The sequence below is a fragment of the Rhinopithecus bieti genome, unplaced genomic scaffold, assembly GCF_001698545.2.
Source record: "Rhinopithecus bieti isolate Rb0 unplaced genomic scaffold, ASM169854v2 scaffold_2432, whole genome shotgun sequence".
In the NCBI taxonomy this organism is placed as follows: Eukaryota; Metazoa; Chordata; class Mammalia; order Primates; family Cercopithecidae; genus Rhinopithecus; species Rhinopithecus bieti.
In genome coordinates this window covers 1725417-1752604 of record NW_016804136.1, presented here as the reverse complement: position 1 = coordinate 1752604, position 27188 = coordinate 1725417, and the positions used below count along the sequence as shown (strand labels likewise).

Genomic DNA, 27188 nt, shown 5'->3' with positions numbered 1-27188 from the left:
TGAGATGCAACTATTTAACTCAACTGACCTATTTTCACAACCAAGAGATTGTTTCAATAAGATATGGGACAATGTACCTGAATTTGTTCCTTTCCACTTGTTCCAATCTATGATTTTCTCCCCTCTGCCAATCTATTATGTCAAAACCACTAACCCAAATCTCTCCAGAGCTACCCACCTGGCTTTTAATATGTGAAACTTTCTAAAAGTAAAATTTCGAAGGGGGCACCGAACAAAACCAAAATACATTTCCCCCAAATACTGAGGATTGTTAAGTTAAAGACAATGAAAATGCAGAGGAATCCTTTGCCCCCACCTCTATCTGCCTGATAGCAGGACATACATTCTTAACTGGAGATAGCACTTGCTTATTGGCCCAGAGAAGGTACCAGCAGGCACCGGAGGAATCAGGGAACACAGTTGACTATCTTCCCATACATGTTCCCACCTTTTACTAGGCTCGAACTGCTCTCTCCTGTCTTGTCATTATGTAAGATTTAAGGCTCTTTGTTAAAATGCTGTTTAAGCAAAGCCCCTAAGCCACTGCCTTGAGAAAGATACTTTTGAGCTGAGGTCTCTCCTACATGATGGGTATAGCACATATCAATAAACCTCTGTTTGTTTTTCTTTCGTTAATCTGACTTTTGTTTCCAGAAGTGTCTCAACTAAGAATTTATAAGGTTTAAAAAAGAAATTATATATTTTTTCCCCTTTTCTTTGATCATCTGACAAATGGAGAATGTTAAGAAGAGTTTACTCTTGTCTCTTCTATATTGTTCGTCTTACCTGAATAGTTTCTTCCAGACGGTAGCACTCAAGAACTTGCAGAGTCTCTATAACTTGGGTTGGGTTGAACTGACACAACAGCTCAATGAACTGCTCTGTGATAGAAGGAGATATTTGCAGTAATTCTTGATTTATATGAATACCTTCCCTAAAAATACAAAAGATAAGAGAATACTCAATTGTAGCATCATTTAATCACATCTATAATTAAAAGCTACCAGTAAAAAGCATATTACATTAAAACTAGGACTACCTGCTGGTCAGGGAAAAATATGAATTGAAAGTCTCAATGTTATTTAGGTTACTTGGGCAAACTGTACATTACATAAGAGGCATTATAAGTTGCAATATTACTCAGGTTATGATGAATAATTAAGGAAGTAACATTCAGTTGAAACTCTTCTAAATCATACCAAAAGTTGTATTTTACTCTAAAAGAAATAAGAGCCACCCAATTTAGTCCTAATAATTTGATCTCTAAGTAACTATATATAACCGTCTTGCAATCTCAGTGTTTCTTCTTTACGTTCTTCATAGCACCAATCATACCACATCGCAATGACTTCTTTAATTATTTGTCTTCTCTAAAACACTATAAATTCTGTGAGGGGTAGGTACCAGGTATCTTCTCAGTAATAAATTTTTTAAGCTAACCAATGTTTGCATGTAATGAGGACTATTTTTTTTTGGTTATTGTTAAAACAAATAAAGGAATAATACTAAAATACATAATATTTATGGGTTCATTTGCCTAGTATGCCAGCTACTCACATAGCCCACTATTCATAATGCCTATACAAAAGTTTTGGAAGTAGAGTATTAATTGCATTATGCTGGGCACTCAAGCACTCAACTACTGATGGCCAAAAGTAGCTACTTAGGAAATCAACTGTTCATTGAGACCTAAGAATCATCCTCTCTCTAGCTTCAAAAGAAGTTAGTTCCTTCTGTGAGTCCTATCTTCTCTTCAGAATTCCTCAAATAAAGCTCATTATTACATAAAGAACTGGAATAGGGTTAATAAGATACAACAATGATTGCTTGGAAAACTAGCCCAGTTCTGAAGAAAGGTTAAAGCACATGGTCTAAAGAAATAGTTTCCAGCTTTTCTCATATTGTGGCACACAGAAAATAAGATATTTGTATGGTCCACTGTAGTGAAGTAAGATTGCTTACAAGGGACTCTGGTTGTCCCAAGAGCTGAGACAGTCTCCAGGCACACTTGTAACCATGTACAGTACATCAATAGCCACAAGGTGGGACTCTCTGGACTCCAGAAAGAACAATTTGGATTTTATAATTATTCATAAGTGATGGTAAATTGTGCTTCTACTTTTACTAATAAGAAGCTTGGGTTAAAGAAAAAGAGACTGTATTTAGACATAGGGCATTTTCCCTAATTTAAGAGCTTTGTGATACTCAGTCCTGAGCAGAGGTGGGTAAACGATAAACTAAGTAAATTCTGCTGCTTGGAACTTTCAATCCTTGCTGATGGGCTAATTCAGTATCTCCTCAAATTGCCTATAAACTCCAAAGAAAGAGTGTTCATTTTTTGTTTTTTTGTTTTGTTTCTTGGTATCTTACGACTGCCTTTAATACAGACGTTTGTTCAGTTACTGGCTATTCCCTTATGTATACCACCACCTTAGTTCTTACCAACAACTTGAAAATCATCTGTTTAAGTATCTGTGCCCCCAACTACATTGTAAAGTCCATGGTATTGCATTCATAATTGTTTACCTATCATTAAGACATAATAAATAATACTCAGTAATCTGATGTAAATATATATTGAATTGAACTGAAATGAATGGAGATAGGACATCGGACTGCCTTCAAACAGAGGAAAACACGTAGGGCCCAGCCCTACGGGGCTTAGCGGGTGTTCTCCCCGTGTGCGGAGATGAGAGACTGTAATAAAGACACAAGACAAAGAGATAAAGGGAAAATAGCTGGGCCCAGGGGACCACTACCACCAAGACGCAGAGACCGGTAGTGGCCCCAAACGGCTGGGCGCGCTGATATTTACTGCGTACAAGACAAGCAGGGCAGGGTAAGGAGGATGAATCTTCTAATTGATAAGGTGAAGCAAGTCACCTGATCATAGGACAGGGGGCCCTTCCCTTTCAGGTAGCCGCAGCAGAGAGAGAGAAGGCAGCATATGTCAGCACGCACTTACAAGAAAGATCAAAGACTTTCAGACTTTCACTATTTCTTCTACCGTTATCTACTACGAACTTCAAAGAGGATCCAGGAGTACGGGAGGAACATGAAAGTGGACAAGGAGAGTGACCATTGAAGCACAGCACCACAGGGAGGGATTTAGGCCTCCGGATGACTGCGGGCAGGCCTGGATAATATCCAGCCTTCCACAAGAAGCTGGTGGAGCAGAGTGTTCCCTGACTCCTCCAAGGAAAGGAGACTCCCTTTCGCAGTCTGCTAAGTAATGTGTGTCTTCCCAGACACTGGCGTTACCGCTTGACCAAGGAGCCCTCAAGCGGCCCTTATGTGGGCGTGACAGAGGGCTCACCTCTTGCCTTCTAGGTCACTTCTCACAATGTCCCTTCAGCACTTGACCCTATACCAGCTGGTTATTCCTAGGTTATATTAGTAATGCAACAAAGAGTAATATTAAAAGCTAATGATTAATAATGTTTATAATAATGATTGATAATTGTCCATGATCCTCTCTATATCTAATTTGTATTATGACTATTCTTATTTTAACTATTTTCTTTATTATACTGAAACAGTTTGTGCCTTCAGTCTCTTGCCTCGGCACCTAGGTAATCTTTCCCCCACAAAAAAGTAGAATAGAGGGCTGAAAATTACAGGGACTAGGGCTATAAAGTCAGAGATAGCTAGGAATCAATCCTATCAGAAAGTCCTATGTGGAGAAATTAGAAGCAGCACATGATAAATCTAGGGACATGGCAGTTCTCTATGTGGGAATATAATATTGTGATCTAATAAGCACACAGTTCCTAAAATCCTTAAGCTTTCCAAAGTGTTATCTTCTTACATGCTAGTGAGATGACTGAGGGCTGGGGGCTCCTGGACAGCCTCAGGATAAGGGCTGGCTGCCAGGGAAGCCAACCACGTGATTAGAGGGCTGGAACTTTCAGTCCTACCCCAACGCTGACACCTCCGGAGAGGGAAGAGGGGCTGAAGGTTGACTTGATCACCAATGGCCAACGATGTAATCAATCACGTCTACATAATAAAGCCTCCATAAAAACCCCAAGGGCTAAGTTCAGGGAGTTTCTGGATCGCTGTACACGTGGAGGGTCCTGGAGGGCAGTGTGCGCCGAGAGGGCATGGAAGCTGCCTGGCCCTTCCCACATACCTCTCCCTATGCATTTTTTCTATCTGGCTGTTCCTCTGTATCTGTTGTAATATCTTTTATTATAAACCAGTAAATGTAAGTAAAGTTTTCCCTGAATTGTGTGAGCTGCTCTAGCAAATTAATCGAACCTGGGGCGGAGGGTCAAGGGTATCCTGATTTAAAGTCCTAGTTGGTCAGAAGCACAGGCTACAGCCTGGGGCTTATGCTTGGTACCTGAAGTAGGGGCTAGTTTTGTGGGACTAAGCCTGTGGGAAGAGAAATAACAGGAAAATTCTAAGCCCTCCAACCAACTTAATGAAACTGAGATGGAGCAGGGGCCTCTCTTAATGAGCTGCCACATACCTTCCCCTCCTTCAAGCATGAAAATAAAGAAAAATCTTGAATCTCTTCAAAGGAAATTCCAGGCATCTAGCTAGCCTTTAGAAGTAAATGAGCAACCTGATAACAAAGAAATAGCTTACAACAATAGCCACCCAAGTAGGTTAGAGCCACAAGATGTTTGATTCTCTGTAGAAATTAAAGATAACATCTTAACATATGTCCCTGAGTTGTTTTTCTGAAACCTGCACCACAACCAGATGGAAAATGCCAACCACTGTCAAGCAGAACTCAGATAAGGGGGCCCCTAAGGACTGAGCCCTGACTTCTGTTGTTTGCTCTACATTGCTTTCTAAAGGGTCTGGAGAGAGTCACACCCACAAGCCAAACCTTAATATTCCTTCTGCTGACCCCACGTTCTTAGACAAAATTTTGTTTCCTTAACCAACTGCAAATCAAATAATCTCTGAATCCACTTATGCCATATAGGACCCCCATTTCAAGATATCCCACCTTTTTTGAGCCAAATCAATGTAGGGATTTGCAATTTGGCCTGTAATTTCTGCTTTCCTGAAATGTTCCCCTGCTTTTAAAAGCTCTTCCTGTAAGCCATCAGGTATGTCTGGTCTTAAGCATGAGCTGCCGATTCTCCTTGCTTGGTGTCCTGCAAAGAAATGCCCTCCGTTCTCTCACTGCAAACCTCAATGTGGGTCTTTGGCTTTACTGCACCAGGTAAGTGGACCCAGGTTCAGTTTGGTAACAGACCCCATCTTAAAAATTGAGTTCCCAGCCATGACAGAATGGCAAGTCAGACATGCCTCAGTATGCCCCTTCCTTATTAACCTTTAACCAGAATTATTTCCTAAGGAGTAAACAGAAACCAGCTCTGGAAAACAAAACACAGATGGCTCATTCTTTCATTGCCTTTAGCCAACTCTCTGAGGTTGTGACCAGACTCTTTCTCCACCTTTGCTGTTTCAATGTGACAGCTCACCAGTTTCACAACACATCCTTTCCTAAGCACTAACCACCACCTCCACAACTGTTTTGCTGAATGGCAGAGGACATGCAGTGAGGGTTTTCGTATCATCTGCTTCACCTTTCAACGTCAGAGGGCTGAAAACTGCCCCTTTGGATTGTGCTAACGCTGCCATATTTTGAACATGGGTCCCACAAAAAAGCGTGAAGCTCAATTGTGCATGTGCTTATTTCCCCTTTCATAAATATTCATGACTCTTCCTACAGGTTACTGAATATATATACTTAGCTACTCTACTCAGCATAAATCACTGTTCCCTTTACCCCTCCCTTAGACTGCTTGTTTTCAGCTTCTGCCAGAGGCTACACTTCCCAGCCTGCAGAATGGCCACCTTGCAGGCTGCAACCCTTTATGTGAAATAAAGCTCTCCTTTCAAAATTTATGAACCTTGTGATTCTTCAGTTGACAAGGATCTGACAGTAACTCCAGATACATAGTGTCAGAAATGAGTGAAATTATAGGCTACCCAGTTGGTGCCCACTAGAGAATTGCTTGATTGGTGTGTGGGGAAAAATTGCCACACACGTCACCAAAGCAGATTGGCCTATCTTATTATCAGAGGGATCAAGGCTGTGTCTCAAGAGAACACTATTAGGTAAAAGAAAATGGGAATGTTAACCAATCTTTCCCCTACACTCAGATGAGCCAGTGTGCTTTCCAGATGTTTACGTCAAATTGTAGGTTGTATTTTATGCCAAATTGTTGGTATTTCATTTACATCAGATTTCTGTTAATATGTCTTATAAATGCAAGACTATAGAGCAAATTAAGACTAGATATAAGTATGAATAATAGTACTTAATTCTTTCCAGAAAATTTATTGACACAACCATTTACAAGAAACAAAGTTGTGAATATGCATCAAACCAAGCAAATCATCCAGATGAATAGATTTTGATGGATTCACTTGTGAGAGAAATAATGTGTCTGATGGGAAATGATCAGGCCAGATCAGTATAATCAAAACTTTAATAAATTAGCTGGAGCATTAATGAATTTACATCCATTTCTGACTGCTGCTTATCAGTCTTGCACATAAATTTGTTATATCCATTTCCCAAAGCTGTTAGTCTTCTATTAACTATCCGCTTTGCAATATAACCACTGTTTTGTCAGTTTTAGAAGAAAGCATGTGTGTGCCTTGTGAAACACACATACAAACCCTGCCTACTACAGAATTCAGGTTGGAGAACATATCCACTCTTATTCAGACTGTGAAAATCATTTCAAATTATAACTCTGTAAACTGAACTATTTCTAGGGAAGACTAAAAATATCTATCAGTTTTGAAAAACATACATCAAATTCTTTTTTTTTTAAGACAGTCTCACTCTGTCATCCAGGCTGGACTGAAGTGGTGTAATTTTAACTCACTGCAATCTCCGCCACCTGGGCTCCAGTGATCTTCCCACCTCAGCCTCCTGAGTAGCTGTGACTATAGGCGTGGGGCACTATGCCTGGCAAATTTTTGATTTTTTTTGTAGAGATGGGGTCTCACCACATTGCCCAGGCTGGTCTTGAACTCTTGGGCTTGAGTGATCCACCTGCCTCAGCCTCCTAAAGTGCTGGGATTACAGGTGTAAGCCAATATGTCTAGCCCACATTAAAATTATTCTAAAACTCAAATTCTGTAAATTAGTTCAACCATTGTGGAAGACAGTATGGCAATTCCTCAAGGAGCTAGAACCAGAAACACCATTTGACCCAGCAATTCCATTACTGGGTATATACCCAAAGGAATATGAATCATTCTGCTATAAAGACATAGGCACACGTAAGTTTATTGCAACACTATTTACAATAGCAAAGTCATGGAACCAACCCAAATGCCCATCCAAATGATAGAGTGGATAAAGAAAATGTGGTACATATATACCATGGAATACTATGCAGCCATAAAAAGGAATGAGATCATGTCCTTTGCAGGGTCATGGATGAAGCTGGAAGCCATTATCTTCAGCAAACTAACACAGGAACAGAAAACCAAACACCGGATGTTCTCATTCATAAGAGGGAGTTGAATGATGAGAACACATGGACACAGGGAGGGGAAGAACACACACCAGGGCCTGTTGCGGGGTGGGGGACGAGGGGAGGGAACTTAGAGGATGGGTCAATAGGTTCAGCAAACCACCATGGCACACGTATACTATGTAACAAACCTGCACGTTCTGCACATGTATCCCAGAACTTAAAATAAAAATTAAAAAATATATAAAATTCAAATTTTGACTTCCAAATATTTGCTAAAGAAAATAAACATTGTGTTGGAATTTTTTTAAAGTCTAGTCTAGTCCCACCCCTCACTCTAAAACTGTATCTAAATAGGCCAGTCTAGATTAATCTTCCATTTCTCTAAGGAAGAGGATTTCACAATCTCCTTCATATATTGTTTTTACAATTTAGGTTCACTTTGGCTTAGCCTAAATCCTGTCTGCTTAAATTCTCTGCTCAATCCCATATGTCCAGTCCTTAGATGTGGTGGCCCCCTTTGGACTATCCAGCACCTTTTAGACTGAGAATGCAAATATATCACCCACAACAAGCTAGAGTAAAAAAAAAAAAAAAAAAACTGCTGGGCATGGTCGCTCATGCCTGTAATCCCAGCACTTTGGGAGGCTGAGGAGGGTGGATTACTTAAGGCCAGGAGTTTGAAACCAGCCTGGGCAACACGATGAAACCCCATCTCTACTAAAAACACAAAAAATTAGTCGGGCATGGTGGTGCGTACCTGTAATCCCAGTTACTCGGGAGGCAAAGAGAGAAGAATCACTTGAACCCGAGAGGCGGGGGTTGCAGTGAGCTGAAATCACGCCACTGCACTCCAGCCTGGGCAACAGAGTGAGACACTCTGTCTCAATTAAAAAACAACAGCAGCAGCAACAAACAACAGTTTTAAAAACCCTATTTTCCCTATAGTTGTCATTCAAATCACAAGGCCTCTAAGCTGAACTTTTAGTTTTCCATACACATTCCGAGTTAAAAATGCCAAATGTAATCCTGTGCCAACTAAGCAAAACATAAGTGAATGTTCCAATCTGCCTGAAAAATACATTAAATGTGATTATTACAGGTAGCAACGACAATATCCATAAAATCTGTATGAAATTGTAATATACAAACACAATGGTCTCTACAAACTTGACAAGCATTGACTGAGACAGAAACTTTCCTCTGGCAAGAAGGAAATCCAGCACATCCTTGGTTTCTTTGCTCCCCATCATGACCGCCACGATCCCCAGAGCTAACAGTATTTCCACATATAGGAAGAGCCACAATCCATCGTAAACTTTTAAGAGGCACAGAACAAAGCAGGCAAGCTCATCATTTGCCTGATAGCAAAGATTCTGACACATCAAATTAATGAAACAGCAGATCTAAGATAGTTGGCTTGAGGGGATTTGGTCACTTTCCACTTTCCTGGTTTGACTAATAATCAAATGCCAAAATGTAATTTTTCAAATCTTTTTTTTTTTTTTTTTAGACAGAACCTCACTGTTGGCCAGGCTGGAGTGCAGTGGCATGATCATGGCTCACTGCAGCCTCGACCTCCTTGGCTTAAGCAATTCTCTCACCTCAGCCCCCCAAGTAGCTGGGACTACACGTGTGCACCACCACACCCTGCTAATTCTTACAGAGATAGGGTTTCACTGTGTTGCCCAGACTGGTCCTGAACTCCTCGGCTCAAGCAATCTGCCCATCTCAGCCTCCTAAAGTGCTGAGATTACAGGTGTGAGCCACCTCACCCAGCCTAATCTTTCAAATTTTAATAAAATGTGTTATTTCTCTGATAGTCATGAAAAGAAAGTATATGTTGTTCTCCTACATAGGAAGGAAAAATGAACTTTATAAGCTAACGGAAAAAGAGCCTAATGATTTCAGGGACAGAAAGAATAATTTAGCTCTATAACCACATCAGGTATAAATGTTATTTGAATCATTCTAATTCTATACAGGCTGGGATGTCGTATTTTCAGACTACTTTAAGAAACTAAGGTTAACTTGAAGGGGCCATTAAAGCCCTTAGAAGAACTGGCCTGGTGCCATGTCTACATGGTTCCCAGCCTTGCAGTAAGTAAAGAATGTCACTTTCTGACAGGTCCAGGAACCTCAGAATATTCTGGGGACTGCAAGCAAAAATGAATTCACCCAAGCACTACAGGTAAAATCTGATTACTATGCTGGCCACTGATTTACTATTGGTAAAGTCCATGGCTTGACTTCCTACCCTGAAGAGGCTTTTTTGTTTTTTGGAGACAGGGTCTCCCTCTGTCATCCAGGCTGTAGTGCAATGGCAGTGGCGCAATCACAGCTCACTGTTAACTTCAAACTCCTTAGCTCACTCAAGCAATCCTTCTGCCTCAGCCTCCTGAATAGCTGGGATTACAGGTATGACTACTATGCCTGGCTAATTTTTCATTTTTTTTTTTTTTTTTAAGATACGGGGTCTCACTATGTTACCCGGGCTGGTCTTGAATTCCTGGCCTGTAGAACTTTTTAAAGGTATAATCTAAGGTTTCTTATAATAAATTCCAACAAAGCAGATTAAAAAAAAAAAAAAAGAGCCTATATGGTCAATCACTATTCTTGTTGCACTTTATGCAAATGATCAGGCCAAGTATAATAAGGCTAAAACTGGTTTTTATAATTAGTGTAATTACTGTAAATAAGAATGGCAGTAATTATAAAGAAAAAACTTATGTTTCAGAAGAAAACTATAGCACATCTGTTATTAGATTCTAGACCTGTCTACTGTTTTTGAGTTTTTTATTACCTGGACTAAATCCTGAATTTTTAGTTTCCTCCAATATCTGACTATGACTCCCAGACTAACGTTTCTAATTTTTCTCCTATCTTTCTGACTTGAAATCATTAAAAGTTTAAAGTGTGCTTTCCCTGAAGCCCTGCAAGCTAAAGTTATACAACTTGATATAAACTTCGAAGAAATCATACAACTTATTTATGAAAAAAGTTCATTGAAACTTTGATGCAAACAGCAATCCAGAAAAATTTGTCAGAATTACCAGTTTACTTTTACTCCAACTGTAGATATTTTGAAAACAAATATAAAAATCTCAACTGACTGCTCCAGAATTAAACGAGCTAATAGACTGCTCCAAACATTAACCTTTGTGTTTCTTCTGCTTCCACAGACATGCCTCTTGCTAAATATGTTTGTCTATACCACAGAGTTAATTTTGACTAAAAACAAAACAAAACAAACCTGCCCATAACATCACCTCCTGAAATAAGATACAACTGATCAACTGAACAGAGTAATTCTCAGGACTAAAAGACTGTTTCAATAAGATATGGGACAATGTACCCAAATTTGTTCCTTTCCACTTGTTTTAATCTATGATTTTCTCTCCTCTGCCAAACTCTTATGTCAAAACCTCTAACCTAAATCTCTCCAGAGCTACCCACCTGGCTTTTAATATGTGAAACTTTCTGAAAGTAAAGTTTCAAAGGGGGCACCAAACAATCAAAATACAGCTCCCAAAAATACTGAGGATTGTTAAAGATAATGAAAATGCAGGGGAACCCTCTGCCCCCACCTCTATCTGCCTGATAGCAGGACATACATTCTTTACTAGAGACAGCACTTGCTTATTGGCCCAGAGAAGGCACCAGCAGGTACCAGCGGAATCTGGGAACAGATTTTACTATCTCTCCACACGTTTCCACCTTTTACTAGGCTGGAACTGCTCTTTCGTGTCTTGTCACTATGTAAGATTTAAGGCTTTTTGTTAAAATACTGTTTAAGCAAAGCCCCTAAGCCACTGCCTTGAGAGAGATACTTTTGAACTGAGGCCTGTCTCACATGATGGGTACATCACACATTAGTAAGCTTCTACTTGTTTTTCTTTTGTTAATCTGAGTTTTGTTTTCAGTAGAGTGTCGAAACTAAGAACCCAAAAAGGAAAAAATAAAATGTTTTTTTCCCTAAAATGACTTTGCAGTTCTTACTACATATAAGTAAACTGCTCTCAAGAAAACAATGTGGATGAAGAGGGAGGAACAGGTATGTGAAGGGAAGAATGAAAATATGAACAAATAGTTCAGTACTGCTCAGGAATAGAGGAGAGAAGAGATATGGGAAGATGGAAGAAAATGCTGCTGGCCAGGTGGGCCTGAATCCTTTTGTACCAAGAAGGGCCTTGTATACAAGGAAAACTGGATTTCACCTTAGGTAATGGGAACTGAAAGAGCTTTAAGAAAGTGGTAGAGAACATTACCATTATCTGCCTGTTCAAAAAGGGAAAAGGAAGCCAGGCTGGTTATGAAAGTGCCACTGCAAAGATGATGACGGTAAGAGAAATCTAGCATGGCTGACTCTGTCTTGTGACAAGCCTCATAGGCTGGCTGTCCTCACTCATTCCTGGGCACAGGCCAAGCTAACCATGAGTAGAATTTAGTTTACAGTTTAACTTTGAAGCAAGGATGATAACAGTCCTCCTAAAACTAACCCCCTCCTTGCTCAGGGACCAAAACTACCTTTGTAAGACAAATGAAAGACTATAAGATTGGGATTATCGGAAGAGCCTGAATTCTGCTAAAATAAAGGTGTAGCTAAATGATAGCCAGCCGTTGTAACCTAGCTTGCCTTTCTATAATCCCTTGCTGCTCAAGGTGTCATATGGCCAGATATCATAAGATTTGTGACTTCCCCAACTGCTCCTATAGATAACACCACTATTGTAGAACCTAAGATTGGTCTTTGGAGATGTTTTCAGACTTTTGCATTCTGGCCATCTTCTATCTCTAACCAGACCTGGAACTCATGACAAAAGCGGTCCTGTGGCCCCCACCAAGAGGCAGACTCAACACATAAGGACCACTTTCCACACTATGATTTCATCTCCAACCAGTCAGCAGTGCCCATTCCCTAGCTCCTTGCCCACGAAATTATCCATAAAAGCCCTAGCCTCTGAGTTCTCCAGGAAACTGACTTAAGTAATAAGTTATTATACCAGCCCTCCCATGTGGCTATCTGTGTTAATCAATCTCTTTCTCTACTGTAATATTGTGGTCTCAGTGAATTGGTTTTTCTGTGTAGCAGGAAGAACCCGTTGGGAGATTACATTTGGGAAACCAGCAAAAGAAACCGGAGGAAGGATGCTGAGTGCCTAAACCAGGGCAGTACGGGTAAAGACGAGGAAAAATCACCTAAGAGATAGAGAAGAGGTAGAGTTTACAGATTTTGGTAACTGTTTCTGTGTGGTGTGGTGACAAGGTGGAGTGGGAATGGATAAGGAAACTGAAAACTTGATCATCACTCTCAGGATTTTATTTAAGATATTTATACCTAATTACCTGCTTTGGCCTATCTTCCTCCATTAGAATGTAAATTCTCTGAAGGCAGGGCCCTGTCTTATTTATCGTTTTATCTCCCATGCCTGTCAAGTGCTTGGTATGCTGTAGTTACTCAGGAAATTGCTACATAAAATAAACGAGTTTATGATATTAATTGTTAAGAGAGAAAAGAGAAGAGGTTTAGGTTGGAAAAAGTGAGCATAAGTAACAATTTCATTATAGGTAAGTACAGATTAAAGGAATAAAGAAATATACATATGTAATAAACATATATATACAATAAACATATATATATAGAGAGAGAGAGAGAAAGAGAGAGAGGAGCTGACTGGTGATTAGGAGGTGATGATGTGTTACAATTTAAAAGGCTGAATTTGAGTTGCTGGCAAAATACTAACCAAAGATATAAGATCTAGGGGTAAGTCAGGCCAAATTAACAATCACCTTGGCCACTGTAGGCAGTCACTGAAGTAGGTTTTTTTTTTTTTTTAACATGTCAAAGTTCATGAACATATATAATCTTCTAATATATATAATCTTCTAATTTTGTATTTTAACTTTGAAATACGCTACTTCAATACTGAGTGTCAATATCTTAAAATGTCCCTTCAAAAATATCCATAGAAACACTGACAGATTCAGCTAAAATCCAATGCATAACCATTTTCATAATCTATATTTTGCTCCTGGGCAAAGTTACTCATTTGCTTAACAATGTTCAATTTTTACTTTACTTTGATTAAACACTTTCAGATACAATGTGACACACGTGCTTTTTTCCTTCAGGAAAATCAAGCTATATGTTTCAGAGGCCTTCAGAACATTGTTAACAAAGGCTAAGTCAACATTACCAGGAAAATCATACTGAGGAAAATATTTGGAATATAAATATACTTGCACATTCTCTTTATTCCTTATGCAGTTCATGGCCTCACAAAAAACATGTGTCCTTTTGTATTATCCTTTAAGCAATCCCCACTGCATAAGGAACCTGCAGCTGGGTGTAAGCACATCAGGAGAACTCCTGTGAGAATTCATGGCCAGCAGGAATGCACCCAGGGGGTGGGGGTAGAGTGGAGCTTTATGTAGCAGCTGTCTCAAAAGAAATAATTGGAAGAGGATGCAAATCCTCTCTCCCAAGCTGTTGGCCTTAATTCAGGCAAGTAATTTGCTTCTGGAGGATTAACCCCCTCTCCCCCTAAAACTATCTAATCTTTCTATGTACAGATGCCACCAATATCCTTGCAGGTCAATTAATTCGACTGAGGAAACTATTTACATAACAAAGATAACATAAAGACACTGGGTAAAGACAGAGAAATATACACATGAATTCAACTGGATGACCTATTCTTTTAATAATGCTGTTGACAAAATAAAAGCTACCCCCGCAAAAACAACCTGATACATGTAAATGTTTGTTTGTGTGTGTGTGCACGTGTGTGTATTTTTAGTAGAGATGGGGTTTCACCATGTTGGCCAGGTTGGTCTTAAACTCCCGACCTCAGGTGATCCGCCTGCCTCGGCCTCCCAAAGAGCTGGGATTACAGGCATGAGCTAGCACGCCTGGCCATACATGTAAATGTTAAATTAAATATGCATAAACTATACATACAAGAATAAGAATCCTATTAACTCAGGTGTTGGGGGCAAGAGCAAAAAAAGCAACACTCTGAGATAATACATACACACCAGCAGTCCTCATCTCAAAATAACTGTTTTCTTTCATAATGCTGCTTTAGGAGTTTCATGGGGGAAAAAAACTGGAGGTTAAAATATATATTGCTTAAAAAGAACAAAAAGAGAAGAAACAAAGGCAAAAATAATTCATGGTTGGCTGTCAGGTAAACTGCTAGCCGGGGCCAGTCTACCTATTCTTGATGTTGTTTTGACCCTATATCCATATTCCGTACTCCCTCAGTTTTCCCAGTACCTGAAAAGAGTCTAATCCTTTAGGTTAGTTAACAAGCACAGTCACTAAAAAACAGGCTAAAATGTAATGATAAGTTAGTCAATCAGAGACTAATATAAACCAATCCGTGCACTCTGCTTTCTTCTTACCCTTGAGGTTAACTGTATTAGGAAAAGGTATTGAGTTTTTTCCCCATCTTTTATATGCTTCATTATATTCATGTTATTTATATATTCCTCATTGTAAAAGGGGCCATACAATACAGAAATTGACAAAGCAACTAGAAAACAGTTTTGATGGGGAAATGGAGGAAGGTAATTTGGATTTTTTTACATCTATAAAGAACACTCTATACCTGAGTGTGCTTATAATGCAAAGAGCTTGAAGAAGTGTGTGTACCCCGCACCCCTGGAAAGAAGGGAACAGAATGGGGTGGAGGTAGGGTTCAAAGGATACCAAAAACAAACTTTATACAAATCAAAACTTTGTCTAAGAACTACTCTCAAAGCAAGAAAGGGAGAACTTCCTCTTTTTTCCTTACTCCCTCGGCACTCAACCTTCTTAACCTACTTTCTCTCCCTCAATCCAGAACTCAATATGTTACTAGTATTATATATTTATTTACATTGTGGGTTAAAGAGGCTTGTATGGGTTAGTTTGAGATACTATCATTTAAAATGTTCTTTATATAAAAATGATTGAAATGTCAAACATCAAATTCAAAAATAAGTTGAGAGCATAATCTAAATCAATGTCTGCCTCCTATGGAAGACATAAAGTAAGAGGATAAAATATGATGAATCCAAGAATTGGGACTCTCAAAGCAGAACACTCGGTCTTTGATATTTTGGAGGCAGATCAATACAAAAGTGAGCTCTTTTTAAAGGCAGAGCTAAGGTAAGCTGGTTACTTCAAGGCTCTTAATTTCTGGTAGGCAAAAGTAAAGCTAGAAATTTGGCTGTGAGAGTGAGATCATTCCTGGTCATGTCACTTTTTGGGGAAGGGGAAAGGAAGGCCTGTGAGCGCACCACCTCTTTTCAAGGTTGGTAAGCAAAGACCTTGTGCCTGAATTGATATGACAGGAAAGGAATAATGTGTGAGAGGTAATTATTCTGGTTACGGTTAGCTTAGGGAAATAAAATATACCTGTTTCTCAAGTGAAATAATTTGCGGTTTACTGGTGAACAAAAACAACTTTCACAGCACTTGTAAAGGGTCTTACCTAACTAACATCTTTCAAATCTAGATACAGGTAACAATGGAGCAAGACTGTCCACCTTTGATACTTGTGATATATCTTTTTTTTGTACTATTTACTTTAAATAGTGACTGCAATACCAAAGCAGGTATATTATTTGTATTTGCTTTTTATTAAAAAAGGATTGAAATGCCAAACATCAAATTCAAAAAGTTTAGAGCATAATCTACATCAATGCCTGCCTCCTATATAAGACATAAAGTAAGAGGATAAAATATGATGAATTCAAGAACTGGGATTCTCAAAGCAGAACACTAGATCTTTGACACAGATATTTACATTACCTAATACTGTTGTTTTTTTTTTTTTAATTAAAAAAAATATATTTGGTCACTATCACTTTCCACACTTCATTTGAGAAAATGCCAAGTTCAAAGCTGACCTTCCCCTGTCCTTCCTGCTTGAGCCTCTCCAGGTAGGATGGCAGAAGAAAAGGACTTGATTAAAATAAATTAACCTAAGGGCAGAGCAGTGAATGGATCTAACACAGGAAAAAGTATGGGGAGGAAAAGAGGGAACTGTGCCACAGAAAGAGGTGGACAGGCTCTCAGGCTCTAGAGAAAGGACTGCGAAGTGGGACTGGCGTTTCCTTCCTCCTCCCCTGAGCTCCGTGCTCTGCCCTACTTTCATGTCTCCCCTTCCCAGCTCTCCCCACCTCTTCCCACGTTCCTTCCTTCCCTTCTACTCCCAGCTCCAATTCTAAAATCTTTCCATCAGTTAATTCTGGGAGTAGAAAAGGGCCTAAACTGACTCTGAGGGAAATACACATGATTAACAGGAATTTTTTTAAAAAAAGGATGTCTAGCCTCAGTAATAATCTGAGGACAGAGAATTAAAACACAGATACTTTGAAAAGGTGTTGAACACAAGTGGGGGGGGGGGTTTGTAATCAGTCTGCTTTTAGTAAACATCTATACATACACATTTGTTTGACTAAATTTAAATGTACCACAGCCTATTCAAGATTCAAATGGCTGAGCTTTCAAAAATATTTTACACGGAAATAACCAAAACTGATATTACAACTGCTAAAGTACGTAAATAGTTGTTTTTAATGGCCAGCATACATTATAATGAAACCTGAAGTTTGCATGTCTGATATGAAAGCTATGTCATCTTGGAAAAATACATGTAAATCATGCTTAGCTCTAGGTGTGCATCAAAATATTCCAGCTCCCAGTGATTCTGTGGGTTGGGCCAAGGTATCTGAATTTTTAAAAGCTTTGTAGGTGATTCTGATGCACACTACTGGTCAAGAGTAACTATCTTAGAGGATATTAAATATTACTGTCCTCAACTCCCAATGTACTCTATGTAGTTACAGCAAAACTTTAAAACCTCATATGCAGAACTGCTCTGCCTACAAATCCATTATTAATTAATTTCATCATCTCCTTGAGTTTGCTTTTATTTGATATAAGCATCAGAGTAGCAGTTGAAAAAACACATTTCAACTTTCCTTCCCACACCATCAGGAAGTTGTTTAAAACTAAACATATTAAGTCAGAGTTTAAAAGGTAATACATTTAGAGGTAGGCTGGGAACCAAGTGTTAACTTTGGAAAGTACAGGCACCATCAATCTCCCACATGAAGTTAGGAGTAGGCAAGAGTGAAACAAGGGCAGGAGGGGGAAGCTAACTCTTCTGAAACATGTCCTCGTGGCATGGCTTCATTATTTTATTTACACCCATGAGAACTCACCATATATGTTCATGTTCAAATGGAAAGAAAAGTATTATCTCAAGATACAATCTATTGTTCAGATCTTCTACTTTCACATTATCTGTGTAACAGTTGCTCCTACTAATATTAAAAAATTAAGAGATAATTGTACTATTTAGATACCATGGGCTGGTAACCTAATCTCATTTATTTCCTTTTGTTTCTCTATATATAAATATATATATATATATATATATATAATATATATATATATATATAATGAAAAGACCTAAAGTTTAATCAACCCATACCCTTTGGTCAAGAAGAACCTCCTCAAAAATTTGAAAAGCCAAAACCTGGTTCTGAATAGAAAAAAACAAAAAAATTACAATTTAAATATTAAAACAAATTTTCAAATTCTTCCACAGTAAAGAACTACTTTAACCTATCCCTTTATGCACAGATATCTGAGTACTTCCATAAAGCCCTCGGTACATATCTAAGAAATTCTAAAGAATCATTTGGAGGTTCTTTATGTCTTCTCAATAATTCTAATCACTGTTGCACATTCGCTTCTCAGTGTAAACGGAACACAAACACCCTATTATCACCCAAAAAAAAAAAGACCTCTACTGAGACAAATCGCCGAACTGTTCCCAGCACAAGGACCCCCGGGGTGGCAGGTGCTTGGAATTGCTCTGTGGATGCTGAGCTCTCGCTGCACTGATCAGTTTCACCCGGCCTTAACCTGGTCCTCCTGTGGCAATGGGTTGCTGTGAGATAGTTCATCGAGGGAAGGTGGGAGTTTGAGGTCCAAGTTAACAACCACCACCAGAAAAGCTCATGAACAATATAAACAACTACAAAAGAGATGCCAAACTGCAACATGTTAGCATAAAATACGCCATAAAATCTGGGTTCTGTTCTTGCCACTTACTCACAATGTGACTTCCTGTAAGTTACTTATCCTCTGAGCAATTCAAGTTCCCTATGTGAAAAAAAAAAAAAGAGGACAGCAATATCTTCTCTGCCTTCCACACAGGGTAGTAGTGAGGGTTAAAAGAGATAAACCTTCAAATACTACAAAATATGAATATTTCTAAATTCTTGGGAAACCTATGAAAATTGTTATTGTTCAGTTTTCTTTTTTGTTTTGTATTTTTTGACACATTCACACTTCATCTGTAAAAAATGGGGACTCCTAAGGATGAAAAGATTAATATAAAATACAATTTAAAAAATATGTTTATTTGTATCAGTCTGATTTTCTATTTCTTCACTATCACTTTGTGTTATTTTACATGACTTTCTTCTCGGTTATAACTTAACATTCTGGCATATTTTTCATTTTAAGAATTCTGAAAACAACTGGTCAGAGGCATATTTCTTGCCATCAAAAGTAAACATACTTTGTAAGATCTATGTGGGATTCTTGCAGAATTTATAAAGCTATGCAATAAAGTAAATACTTCATTTTTTTAAAATAAATGTCTAAGACTCCACAAACAGACCACAAATAGAAAGCTTTTTACTATCCATCATACTTCAGCTTTTTTTTTGTTTGTTTGAGACAGGGTCTCACTCTGTCACCCAGGCTGAAGTGCAGTGGCATGATCACAGCTCACTGCAGCCTCAACCTCCTGGGTTCAGGCGATCATCCCAATTCAGCCTCCCATATAGCTGGGATGAACGGCACAACACACCACCACGTCCAGCTAATTTTCTGGAATTTTTTTGTAGAGATAGGGTTTCACCACGTTTCCCAGGCTGGTCTTGAGCTCCTAAGCTCAAGCGATATGCCCGCCTGGGTCTTGCAAAGTGCGAGAATTATAGGTGTGAGCCACTGTGTCCGGCCCGTACTTTACTTTTATATATTTGTTTGATGAATGACATTATATTTATCTACTGGGTCTGTCTCTTAATATTCTTAGAGACTACAAAAAAAAAAAAAAAAAGAAAACCCTACAAGTGATCATTTTAAATCTTAAAGGACAATGACAACACAGCCCCCACCACAGGCAAAATGTACCAGAAGTGCTGACTTTTAAAGGGGAGAGAAGCTCTAGAGGTTGAGAGTAATTTTGGCAGAAACCTCCTCCTACCCTCCCTCAGTAGACTGGATTTCATGTCTTTCCGTGTACTACTTTAGAATCCTGGGCTCCATTAGCATTCTGATCAAACTAGTCTGTAATTGTCTTGGCTTGGCTTATTTGTCTTCTTTCTAGAGAGCAGGATCACACTTACATGCTTTTGTATCCTCAGCACTTAATATTTTTCACCCAGAGCAGGTACAGAAGTGATTACTGAATTAATGGATGAGTCTTTTTCTTGAGTTAATGGACCTCATCATTATCATGCTGGACAACCAAGCCTGATATCTGGGAGTTGTTTTTAACTCCTCCCATCACATTCAACTAATTTCCAGACCCTATACATTTTACTTTACAAAAATGTCCTAAACCTGTCCTCTCCAATTGCCACTGACTTAGTGCTAGTCCTCTCCATCTTTTGCCTAGACCTTCTCTCTCCTCCATTCGCTCTCCTTTCCAGTCCATTCTCCCCACTGCTATACAAAGTTAATTTTCTGTAAAATGGATCTAATGATACTGTTCTTTAGCTTTAAAAAACTTCAGTAATTCGCCGGGCACGGTGGCTCACGCCTGTAATCCCAGCACTTTGGGAGGCCGAGGCAGGTGGGTCACCTGAGGTCGGGAGTTCAAGACCAGCCTGGCCAACATGGTGAAATCCTGTCTCTACTAAAATACAAAAATTAGCCGGGCGTGGTGGCAGGTGCCTGTAATCCCAGCTACTCAGGGACTGAGGCAGGAGAATTGCTTGAACCCAGGAGACAGAGGTAGCAGTGAGCTGAGATCGTACCACTGCACTCCAACCTGGGCAACAGAGCCAGAATCTGTCACACACAAAAAAAAGAAAAAAAAATCAGTAATTCTCAGTACACAGAAGACAGTTTAAATTTCATAGCATCACATATGAAACCATTCCGCATTTGTCTCCAAGCTGTATTTTGCCACCCCTCTAGTTTAGCTCCTCCCCTCCAGCCTATCACTAATAGCTTAATCTAATGCTACTTCCACCATCACCCCCATGACGTCGTGCTTCACACAGACCTGACTGTTCTCTGAGCATGCATGCTGCTTCATGCCTTCAAGGCTTTTTATACCCAGAACCTTTTTATCGAGAATGCCCTGCCCAAGTCTCTGCTTGGAAATCTGACATTAGGCTTTCAAGACCAGGTTAGGGATCTTTGGGCATTCTTGTCTTTCTTGCAATCCATCACACTCTTCTTCTCTTGTTCCTACAGCACTTTTCACATATCTCTAGTGTAGCTCTTTCAACACTGGACTATAATTATGCAAGTGCTTCTCTGTTCCAGAGGCAAAATTTAAGAAAAGGTTGTATTCTTATTTCTGTCCCTAGGGCCTAGCACACTGCTAGAGAGTAGGGCTGCACTAAGTGTCTGAATGAATGAATTCCATGTTTTTGTCTCTCATGCCAGCTACCTCCTACTCACTGTTCTGATTTCCTGCTTGCACAGCTATTCCCAACCACTATTAATGTCACTTGAGGACTCTGGGTGGTGCTTCAAGTCCCTGTCATTGTCCTATTCCCTGCCTCTATCACTTGTGGCTACAATGACAGGGAGCAAACTCAACATCAGCACTGCCATGGTAAGTGGTACGTGGAATACCTTAAATAGTGCATTCAATAGTACTTCTAACTGAGCTTCTCAATATTTACCACGCATATAGCTGCATTCTAGTTAAGATTTTCCAAGAAAAATTCTAAACAGCACAATTTCAGGATGACAAAGTTTTGAATAAATATGAATCTCAAAGAAAACAGTGTGGGCCAGGAGTGGTGGCTCATGCTTGTAATCCCAGCACTTTGGAAGGCCAAAGCAGGTGAATCACGAGGTCAGGAGATCGAGACCATCCTGGCTAATATGGTGAAACTGTGTCTCTAAAATATTTTAAAAAATATATAAAAAATTAAAATGTATAAAATATAAATATATAAATTATTTTATACATATATTAAATATACTAAAAATATTTTTAAAAAATTAGCCCAGGCGTGGTGGCAGATGGCCTGTAGTCCCAGCTACTGGGAGGCTGAGGCAGGAGAATAGGCGTGAACCCCAGGAGGTGGAGCTTGCAATGGCGGAGATTATGCCACTGGCACTCCAAGCCTTGGTCGACAGATGTGAGACTTTCGTATCAAAAAAAAAAAAAAAAAGAAAAAAGAAAACAGGGTTGGGTGGATCCTACAGCAAAAGAAAAATGGGGGCAAGAGAGGATTTTTGGAATTAGGATTTCTAGAATAAGTACATTATAGTTCCAGAAATGCTTCCTCTGAGCTCATATTTGTTATGCAAAAAACTCCCTCCATTTCCAAAACTAAGAGATCATCACACAACTGCTCACACATACACACACATCACACATGCACATACACATGGTATTAGGTTTGTGCAATTAAAGAAATGGCAAAAACCACAATCACTGTTTGCACCAACCTAATAGAAACCTGCTAATAAATATCAACTGAAGAAATTCACTATAATCAAAACTTCTTAGGTGAAGATTTAATAATTGTCTCTCCACTAGATAATTTCCCCAATATATATTTGCAATATGTACCGAAGTTTTTTAAATGACCAGTTTCAATATGTCCAGAAAAGTGGGTGGCAACCAGCTCCGCAGCCTTTACAAGGGCTTCAGGGACACAAGTTCCTGGAGTTAAAGGAAAAGACAAAGCCCATCTTAATTGTCATTTAACCAGCATATCCCACAGATGGGAGGCATGATCTACGCTACCATCAAATAGAGTCGCAAGCTTCCATACTGCATTTCAGCAGACCTTGATATAGGGCCATCAATTTAAAGGGCACTTTGCAAATGAGCAAAATTAGAAAATGTGTATGTAAAAAAAAAAAAAATCAAAATTTATTTTAAGAAAGGTAATCAGAACTCTTAGAAATGAGGGGAGCACTGTAGAGATCTGGATTTCAGCCATGATATCGTTGCAGGAGAAACAGAAGGAACAAAAGCTTCCAAGTTCCTCTGTCAATGCATTTCACCCTGGAGCTTAAAGTAATAACGTGAAGAAATGAGAAAGTATAGTTGTAATTTATCTGGCTAAGAATTTTAAAAACTTTACTTCTGGTGACCAGTGGATTTAGAAACTGCAAGCATTTTAAGAAACAAACTTCAGGTCTTAAATTTTACATGAAAGTAAAATGTTGACCACTTTTAATCAAACATTATTAATAAAATCTATTTGTCAAATATAAGACTTGTAATTTGACCTCCCCTTGGACTTTCCTGGACACTACTGGCTATCCTTTTCTTTTTAAAATTCTTTTCTTACTTGGTTTCTGTCACCTAATACTCTACCTTTCCAATTCACCTTCTCTGTGGGGACACTGTGATCAAACACAACCATGATACACGGCTAAAACACAAAGACCAAATGTAGACCAAAATAGTGTATTATTAAATAAAACTCAGACAAGCCACTATGACTGCAACATTCACAATGTATCTCGTAATTATCGTGTTAGGTAGTACTTGTAGATTCGTAATAATTAGCTGCCACAAATAACTATAGTTTATATAATTTTAATGCAATACTCCTAATAAGAGAGAAGGTATAACTAAATATTACAAAGGAGACACTGTTACTGATCTGTGCACATTCAAAAATAAGCTATGATGAATGAATTTATGCCAAGCATGTGGAAATTTAAACAAAATAAATTCCTTAAAAGTACAATTTAATAAACCGACTTGAGAAGAAATAGCCTGATGTGATTTTTTTTTTTTTTTTTTGGTAGAGACGGGGTCTGGCTATGTTGCCCAGGCTGATTTGGAAGTCCTGGGCTCAACAGATCATCCTGCCTCGGCCTCCCAAAGTGCTGGGATTACAGGCATGAGTCACCGTGTATGCCCCGATTTGATTTTTAACTATTAAAATAACTGAATGAGTAAAAACTTTCCATATGAAAAACTGTAGGCTCAAATAGCCTCACTGGTAAGTTCTAGTAACCATTTAAGGAAGAAACAATCCCAACCTTAACTAAACCTCTTACAACAGAGAACAGAAAAAAGAAAAATTCTTCAGTGCATTGTATGAGGCTAGTAACATTTTGATAACTAAACCCAGTAGGACAAAATTACAGATAAATCTGAACCACAATATTGATACAAACATCCTAAATAAAAATGAAATTCAGCAATGTATAAAAAGAATAACATATCAGGATCAAGTTGCACTTAGCTGCAAAAATCAAGGTTGGTTTAGTATCAATAAAATGTAACACAAAAACAGAATAAGGAAGAAAACATGATGAAATTCAAAATCCATTCATGAGGACTCTTGGCATACTAGAAATAGAAGAAAACTTCCATAAAAATCCTTATAGCAAACATACTTATGTTGGAAATGAAATTTTTTTTTTTGAGACAGAGTCTTGCTCTGTTGCCCAGGCTGGAGTGCAGTGGCGCCATCTCGGCTCACTTCAAGCTCCACCTCCCAGGTTCATGCCATTCTCCTGCCTCAGCCACCCAAGTAGCTGGGACTATAGGTGCCCGCCACCATGCCCAGCTAATTTTTTGTATTTTTAGTAGAGACAGGGTTTCACCGTGTTAGCCAGGATGATCTCGATCTCCTGACTTCGTGATCTGCCCGCCTCGGCCTCCCAAAGTGCTGGGATTACAGGAGTGAGCCACCGTGACCCGCAGAAATGAAATTTTTAAAAATGCCATTAACAACAGCATTAAAAATATGAAGTTGTGACAGTAAATATAACAAAGAATGGGGCTGGGCATGGTGGCTTACGCTTGTAATCCCAGAACTTTAGGAGGCCAAGGCAGGTGAATCATTTGAGGTCAGGACTTTGAGACTAGCCTGGCCAACATGGCAAAATCCTGTCTCTACTACAAATACAAAAATAAGCTGTGAGTAGTGGTGACATCTGTAATCCCAGCTATTTAGGGAGGATGAGGAAAGAGAATCATTTGAACCCAGGAAGCTGAGGTTGCAGTGAGCCTAGATGGTGCCACTATACTACAGCCTGGGCGACACAGTGAGTGAGACTCTGTCTCAGAAAAACAAAACAAAACAAACAAAATGAAAACAAAGGATGGAAAGTCTCCATAGAGGGTATTATAAAACTTTATAGGGGCTGGCGTGGTGGCTCACGCCTGTAATCCCAGCACTTTGGGAGGCTGAGGTGGGCAGATCATCTGAGGTCGGGACTTCGAGACCAGCCTGACCCACATGGAGAAACCCCATCTCTACTAAAAATACAAAATTAGCCGGGCTTGGTGGCTCATGCCTACAATCCCAGCTACTTGGGAAGGCTAAGGCAGAAGAATCGCTTGAACCTGGGAGGTGGAGGTTGCGGTGAGCCGAGATTGTGCCATTGCACTCCAGCCTAGGCAACAAGAGCAAAACTCTGTCTCAAAAAAAATAAATAAATAAAAATAAAACTTTATAGGAAGATATTAAGGATTATACCATACACAGATATGAAGACTCAATATTGTAAAGACTGCAAGTTATCTTCAAAATTATTGATAGATCCAGTGCAATGCCTGTCATAATCACAAAGTTAAAAAAAATTTAGTGGAACTTAATAAGCTGATTCTAAAATGTATTTGCAAGTATCAAAAGTCAATAATAGACAAAATTCTGTTAAAGATATCAAGACTCATTATACAGCAACAATATTAAAAATAGTGTGGTACTGATGCAGAGATGGACAAACAGACCAATGGAACAGAAGGACCAGAGAAACAGACTACGCATATAGATCCTTGATATACCCATCACAAAGGTAGCATTGCTGAGCAACAGGAAAAGTCAACCTTTAAAAATAACTGCTGCTGGGAAAATTGGGCATCTGTATTCTAAAAAACTAACTTGACTTCTATCTCATACTATGTACAAAAATTACTTTCAGGTGGAACTCAGAGCCAAAGCTTAAAAAGAAATAAGAAAGAAAGCAGGACATAAAGTGGAGGGGGGAAATTATTATTTTGACCACTTAAAAAAAAACACAAAAAGATTGAAAGGAAAAGCCACAGAACGGGAGAAGATATTTGCAAAATATATTGCTGATAAAAGACTAACATCCACAATACATAAAGAAATCTTCCAAAGCAGTAAGTATGAGACATTCAAATAGAAAAGTGGGCAAAAAACTTCAGCAGGCACTTCACAAAACAGAAAACTTAAATGCCCAATAAACATATGAAAAGGCTGTCAATCTTATTAGTAATTAAGGAAAGGTAAATGTAAAACATAATTAGATATCATTACACATCCACTAGATCGGGAAAGATTTAAAGTTTGCTAAGGATACAGAGTCCGTAGGAACTCTCATACAGTGCTGGCATCCAGTGAAATTTAAAATATTAATCTCAACTAACTAGCAATTATATACTCTAGAGCAGAGATTATGAGTTAGCATACATCAAAAAAACTTAGGGGATTGCTGGGCCTCACCCCGAGTTTCTGATTCAGGAGGTGTGAAGTGGAGCATTTGCATTTCTATCAAATTCTCAGCTGATGCTGTGTTGTTGGTTTGGGGATGAAACTGAGAATCACTGCCTTAGAGAAATGTCTGTGGCTATGCTCAAGATGCACATAAAAGAATGATTATGAACAGACTATACTTAATAATTAAAACTAGAAACAACTGAAATGTCTAGCAGCAATAGAATGGCTAAACTGTGATATACTTATAAAATGGAATACTATACAATAAAAATCAACTGTAGCTACATAAAACAAAATGTACAATCTTCTCAAACAAAATACTGGGCAAAAACAAGAAAATAAAGTACGATTTCATTTTCACAAAGTTCAAGAATAGGCAAAACAAAAACATATATTTAGGGATGCACGCACATGTAGTAACAGCATACAAAAAGGTAAGAAACTGTCACAAAACCAGGATAATGGCTACATGGGGAAGGGCGGAAGAAAAAAACTGTGATCAGAAAAGAATACATGGGAAAAGTCTGAGGTATAGAAATATAATATTTCTTGTTCAGGACCTGGGATGTTTGCTTTTAATTTTAATTAAGCTGTATATGTGTTTTACGTACTTTTTTGAATGTTTTATAAATTTCAAAATATAAAATGTCAACACAATCTAATGAAACCTTTCATATTCAAAAAACCATCTGAACCAGAGATTCGTCATCTAAGAAAGACTTTTAGGGATCTGTAGATCCCTGAAACTTTAAACAGAATCATAATATCCATGTACATGTGCAATATTATGAGGCATAAGACTAAATCTTTCATTAGAGTCTCAGAAACAGTGTAGAGCCCCAAATGTGTTAAGAACCACTAAACTATAAACTAAGTGTATCTTGTCAGAAAACTTCATTATGACTTTTTGTCCTATGTATTTAATGTTGATTATATTTACATTACTGAAGACATAGAAGTCCTTCAACAAAAGTTTATACACCTGTCATTGTGGCCCTAAGAGATATTAAAAAGGCCGGGCGC

The 27188-nt window shown here is 38.7% G+C and overlaps 1 protein-coding gene across 1 annotated transcript in view; it reads right to left on the bottom strand.

Moving 5' to 3' along the window:
- The window catches only part of VPS8 (VPS8 subunit of CORVET complex), a 268413-nt gene that overhangs the window by 111518 nt on the left and 129707 nt on the right, over positions 1 to 27188 (bottom strand). The window contains 4 exon segments of the mRNA XM_017865711.1: positions 787 to 934; positions 8631 to 8778; positions 22301 to 22370; positions 22373 to 22393. Coding sequence (XP_017721200.1) covers positions 787 to 934; positions 8631 to 8778; positions 22301 to 22370; positions 22373 to 22393 — 387 coding nt within the window.